The sequence below is a fragment of the Odontomachus brunneus genome, unplaced genomic scaffold, assembly GCF_010583005.1.
Source record: "Odontomachus brunneus isolate Ranch 3 - 2012 unplaced genomic scaffold, Obru_v1 Obru_scaffold_034, whole genome shotgun sequence".
Classification (NCBI taxonomy): Eukaryota; Metazoa; Arthropoda; class Insecta; order Hymenoptera; family Formicidae; genus Odontomachus; species Odontomachus brunneus.
Window position 1 is genome coordinate 1060824 of NW_022639484.1, and position 6000 is coordinate 1066823.

General features: G+C 30.3%; 1 protein-coding gene across 4 annotated transcripts; it reads right to left on the reverse strand.

The window, feature by feature from the left end:
* Window positions 1–1159: 1159 nt before the first annotated feature.
* LOC116843627 (E3 ubiquitin-protein ligase parkin) lies at window positions 1160–5706 on the reverse strand. 4 transcript variants are annotated; one of them, XM_032814171.1, is made up of 9 exons: window positions 5691–5706; window positions 3712–3965; window positions 3437–3638; window positions 2992–3352; window positions 2203–2404; window positions 1961–2128; window positions 1699–1824; window positions 1538–1622; window positions 1231–1340 (listed from the first exon to the last, which is right to left on the reverse strand). In XM_032814171.1, coding segments are annotated over exons 1-9 (1509 nt in total). In that variant the 5' UTR covers window positions 5692–5706. The 4 variants fall into 4 exon arrangements, with proteins under 4 accessions (XP_032670060.1, XP_032670062.1, XP_032670061.1 ...); XM_032814170.1 differs by lacking the exon at window positions 5691–5706 and adding an exon at window positions 5083–5561 and having other exon boundaries at window positions 3712–4020; XM_032814172.1 differs by lacking the exon at window positions 5691–5706 and adding an exon at window positions 5083–5560.
* Between the last annotated feature and the right edge of the window lie 294 nt (window positions 5707–6000).

Below are 6000 nucleotides of genomic sequence, written 5' to 3' on the forward strand. Positions count from 1 at the left end.
ATTTTATTTCCGATTTTATCGTAAATTACTGATCTTTTAAATAGAAATTTGTTAATTTTTCTTTAATAAACAATAAACGTAAAGAATTTGTCATGACTATTTTACAAAAATGTTACGTTGTTAAAACGTGAATCAAACATCTATGTTAAATCATTTTTACAGGATTTTCAGTACAGTTACACATAATCTCTATGTATATAACATTGACTGTAATAAGCACAAATACGCGAAGATAAAATGTAATTTGTACGATGTATATTAAATCAATGTTGTATATAAAAATTTCCTGCTTATTATACCATGTTTCCAAGGCGGCTGTTGTGTATGTTTATCGATAACTGTCAGTTCGGTATGGTCGTTGCGCAGCTATTTCATAACATGATTATAGCTACGCAACACCATACATACGAATCAACAGTTGTCGGTAAACTTAAACAGAATATAGAATATAGATAAAATTTTTTGTTTTTTGTAAAAAAAGTTTTTATTTTGTTATCATACATTCAGTTTCTTTACTTCAGTTTTTTATGGAAGATAAATGATTACATTTCATATTAAAATAAAAATTGTTTCTTTATCTCTCTTTGTTAATTTTTTATTTTTTAAGACACCTAGAAAAAAGATATCCCCATTGTACCCCACTCTCCCCTACTCCTTTGTTCATTACATTCTAAAGATGACACGACTAATAAGAAAATGACAAAGAGCTCAAATAACAAAATAGCTTATATCTTAGAAGATATTAGGACCCATGTTAATTAGAACTTTTCTTCTTGTTTTGATCAATACTATCTGCTATAAAAATATGTGACCCTTTTTTTTCAACACCCTGTATATGGCATGTATGCAAATATGTTTATTACATAAGTAGAATACAGTTTTACAGGAAAATATATAGTTTTTATAGTTTTTTTTTTTTAATAACTGCGTGTTTATTATTTTATATAAAATGTTACAGAGAAAATTTTTAATTATTTTGACTTTGCGTTATAATAAAATCTTACGACTTCAATGGCGCAGAAATAATTGAAATAGATTAAATTTAACGTTATTTTAAAACACATTGTCATCACGAATTGATGACACAATGTGAGAACGAGCTAACAGTTTAGACTGAGTATTAATTCTATTAATTATAATGAAATTAATTAAAACTGAATAAACCGCAAGAACTTTTATTATTAATTATTATATACAATATAATGGAAGATGAAATTTTCTTCCGATGTATTATCCAAACCAATGATTAGCCATACATTCTCTAGTCCATTGCATTTGACATACCCAACACCAATGATATCCACATCCTGCTCTCATACACACCATGTGCATACAACCTCCTATAAGTAAATCATCTTTATAAATATTAAAATATTGCAATTTGAAAAGGAACAAAAACATTGTGAACCTCTTAAAACAATGTTTAAAACGTTCTAAACATTCCGTTACTACATATTTTTTAGTAATTTTGTTTGCGAAGACGGATAATTTATAAGGATCATCGATGCAAGCAAAAAATTAATTTTTATTAACGTACCGTCTCTTTCAGTAGGAGTTCTGCACATAGGACAAGGTTTTGTGGATATTTGTATTATCTTTTTACTGGCTTCATCCCATTTAGCCTAAAAAAAGAAATACCAAAGATAAATTGAGCTCCAAACAGAATTGTATCTGCACAAATAGGTCAATTTAGCTAACATCCTTAGCTTTCAGAGGATCCACTAAATAGTTTCTAGGTGAAGAGGCACTTGTGAATATATCCGATGACTGCAATTCGCATTTTCCTGTGTGATATCCTTGCAAACAAATTCTGCAGAAAACATACTGAAAAAGATAAGAACGACAGAGAAAATTAAGAGTTGATATAAATAAAGCGTATCCGCTGTCATAATTTGCGTGATCAATATTCAAGAGGATATCATAAAGAATTGCTTCTAATTATTGTTTGTTGACTATTCACCCCACATCCACCGATACATTGAATTCTCCGGCGCTGTTCATCATCTTTCTTCGCTTGTTCCTCGTCAGTGGGCGGTATAATACCCATACCACAGTCTGGCATTGGACACAAAAGGCCACCGGCACGTAAAACGTATTCCTCCGTACCAAATCTCTGATATGTCTCGTACTACACATTTAAACAAATTAGAATTGAAAAAACATTTCAAGTTAAAAAAAACCAAATGTTTTAATATTACAGACCAGTTCCGCGCTAAGAAGATGGAAATGATGAATTTCGGAAATAAAAGAATTGGGACATCCAGCGGGGCATGGCACAGTATAGTAGCCTTTGTCAGTATCGAATTCAAACTGTCGCTCTCGCAAACGAACCGTGCAATAATCGCAAAAGCAGTCGAGACAAGTTACATGACCAGCTTCGCACGGAAATATTAACACTATCTCCCTGTATATATGAGAGTATATAGTAATGTTGATATTTCTATCGAATTATGTTTGAATTAATTTTTTTAAACAATCTTTTTTAAAGTTAAGTATTAAATTTCAAGTTGATAGCCCATAAAATTAACTTAGTTAAATAAGAGTTACAAAAACTAATTTAATTAAAAGTTAATTAAATTAGTAAAATAAAATATATTTTAAAAAATTTAAAATGTTTTTTGCATGATTAACTGTTTAATTGTAAATTAAATTGTGAAATAATGAAAAGGAAATCTTTCATAAAAAATACCGACTATTGTGTTCAGAATTCCATATAAAAAAGAATACATGCGTTCAAAAAGATCAAACAAATTCTGTCGGAATTATTTTTTACTTTTCTCATTCTACTTATAAGTAATGCGGAATTACTTTAATATTGATGAATTATTTTGACTCTTATAAAAAAATTAATAAAGTTAATGTATTTTAAAATAATTCAGTTAAAAGTTAACTTATTTATAAAACGAACCAAGTTAAAACTATTAATTTTTTTATTTTCAATAGATTAACTAGTTATTATTTAATCCTGATTATATCGTCATTGCAAAGTACCTGATATCTGTACACGCTAAACAAGGAACATTCCTCAAATTTGCCCTAATAAGAGGAAGAGGTATAGCTTCGTCGTCCTCTCCTAAACTAGCATGTTTCGCGCATTTAAAATAGAAGTGAGCGTAAGTAATTTCAAATTCCTCTTCACTAAGCACGATTGAGGATGCAGGGCAGAAATCATTCTCGCAATGTACAGTTATCCTATTAGGTTCTAATACGTCCGACCAGCATTGAGGATCTCTGTCAACAGTGACAGCACCACTATTGCATTTTGCACACTTGACTCTCAGTTTGCCCACTGTTACAGTCTTGCAAGGCCCCGAACAGTATATATAAAAATGTGCTCGATTTTCTTCCTGTTCTGTCCGGGAATAACACAAAGGGATGGATCAGCCTTCTGTTTGTTGTATGAAATATTTGCTGAATTAATATTACTTAATATCACCTTCTTGAGATAAACATTGCTGATCCGACGAATCCAAGGATAAATCTGTGAGAGTCTCATTCATAGGTTTGCTACCACTATTGTTCCAGTCTGAAGTCTCAGATGTACATTCCTCTATAGAATCTGAAGTATCATGATTTTTAAACTTCTTAAGTGGGGTCTTTACTGCATGCAAAACACTTTGTTGACCCAAATCACATTCCTGTAACATCAAGTATTCTAATATTGTAACAGGTCTGGAACGAGTATACTTTCACACAAATATATAAACTTGCCTCAATTATTATTGAATTATGCAGCTCTTTGCCAGCAAATATAATTTTAATATCTTCCGGTGCCATTCCCATCTTAGGTGCAACAATTTCCTTCAAATTTTTTATATCCCACTTTGGATTCAATTCGACAGAGAGCGTGTTACCTGTATTCGTTTTGACATATATGTTCAAGTAATTCGATATCCTTCGTTGGCCAAAACGTAAATTTGTACCAAACCACAATAAGTGTAACATCCCGAGGAACGCGTCTTTCACTAAATTAAACCAAAAGCTCATGATGTGTTGCACTATATTTAATTATCACGTTATCTATTGGAAAAACAATGTTCGATCAGTCTTGCGAGAATAGTTTTGCAAAATGCTGGTAAACTATAATAATAGTTGTGTTCAGAAAATACAATGGTTGAGTGAACATTCATTGTCATTGGAATATTCTTCTAGATTTAAAAACATACCTCAATTAGAAGCAATAACATTAGTTTATAAAAAGGAAACTTCTTTTTCTCACATAGATTAAATTATGGGATCTGTATTTTTTTATGCTGAATTAAAAATTAAGATAATTTTTATTACCCAGTTAATTAATTTAAGATTTTTTTTATTACCCAGTGTTTCTCAATAATGGGATTACTAAATTTCACAAGAAAATTGAACTTCTTGATATATACATATATGATTTACTTAATTCAAAATACAGAAGCTAATGTGATCTTCTATTGCATTTGGCTAGTAGTACCTCTTTTAAAAGTAAAAGATGTATCAGTTTTTATCATATCTTATAGTTAATTGGAGAAAAATCATATAAAAAGAGAAAAATTATTAAAAATTTAATAGACTTTTATAAAAATGTATTGTTTAAATAGGAGAACTTTTTATAGAAGATAATATTGTACTTATATAGATAGTACTTTAATATAAAAAATTTGAGTTACATAATATTTAATTACATGGAATATCCTATGTAAAATATAATAAATAATCTCAAGTGATTGTTACAAAAAAATATGGATAATGGAGAAATTCTAAGTTTTATTCCAGATTATATAAATAAAAATATACAACATATTAGAAATTAAATGACATCTTTTAACCAATATAATCATGCAATCATTCAATTGTTGTGCTTTCTGAACACATTCAATACTAAGCTGCAGATAGTATATGTTTACAGATTATCCTAGGTATACTTAGGACATCCTAAGATATTCTCTAGGATATTCTGGGCATGTCTAAGATGATCCTAAGAAGTCATGTGCTTTCTGAAGCTATATAAGTGCTTGACTGTTCGATTATTTTTGTACTGAGAATATGTATATTGCTATAGGAAAATAACATTTATATAATTTATATATATTCTTTTAATATACTTGCCTTTTTTTCAAATATTCTATTTAATCTTTCATAGGAATTTTTGAGAATTATCACATCCAATATCTCATTTCACTCAATCAAATATTATTAACTGGACTCTATTTATTTATATGAATTTATTAATTTTTTAATTGCTTTGTTTATTGAAATTTCCAGTGACATGAGCCACAGAGAAAAAATAAATTTTTATACTCTTAAATACATACATTTGCATAAGGAATATCAAATACAATACGGATAACGTAAATCTTTCACATTAATATAATCTCCACATTAGATCTATTCGTTTTACTTATACTTTTTACATTTGAAGTAAAATAAATATTAGAGATAATGTGAAAAAAATCAACAACAAGTGCAAGTAACGACAGATGCACGCAATAAATGAAAATTAGTTCCTTGAAGTATCACTAGATGGAGAATCTGGCTGCGTTCAGCAGGACACAACAGCTGCGTTCAGAAAACACAGCTGATCAGTGAGTGATCAGTGATTATTGGTCCTTACTGTTAGATCCCTAACTTTAGACCAATTACGTTGACTAATTATTCAACCGTTGTATAACTGTTGTGTCTCCTGAACGCAACGGTTGCACTGTTTTATGATTTACTGCTGAACGTGGCTGAACGGTACTTAACGCATTCAGCGGCGCAACATGTTTACTCAGCGGTCACCATGTTTTTCAGCGAACTGAAAGTGCGCTGAATCCAAGCACAACGTGTTGAGCAAAATGGATGCCTCTAGTTTTATTGGTCACGTTCAGCGGAGAAAATTGCTCCGCTATCGCTCTGTAGTGAATGTACATGATTGGAATATTCTTTTAAACCTTTGACAGGTTCGAACAGGTACCAATTAGACTTGTTCCCTACGGAGCAGTAGCGGAGCAGTTTTCTCCGCAGAACCTGACCGTTGAAATATAT

Bases quoted from the DNA above. Each gene is read 5' to 3' on its own strand.
- LOC116843627 (XM_032814169.1), bottom strand. From the start codon at position 3,987: ATGAGCTTTTGGTTTAATTTAGTGAAAGACGCGTTCCTCGGGATGTTA. The intron at 2,405-2,991 runs GTACTTTGCAAT...TCATATATACAG, and splicing joins TTAGCGTGTACAGATATCAG to GGAGATAGTGTTAATATTTC. The intron at 1,825-1,960 runs GTGAATAGTCAA...TATCTTTTTCAG, and splicing joins AATGTATCGGTGGATGTGGG to TATGTTTTCTGCAGAATTTG.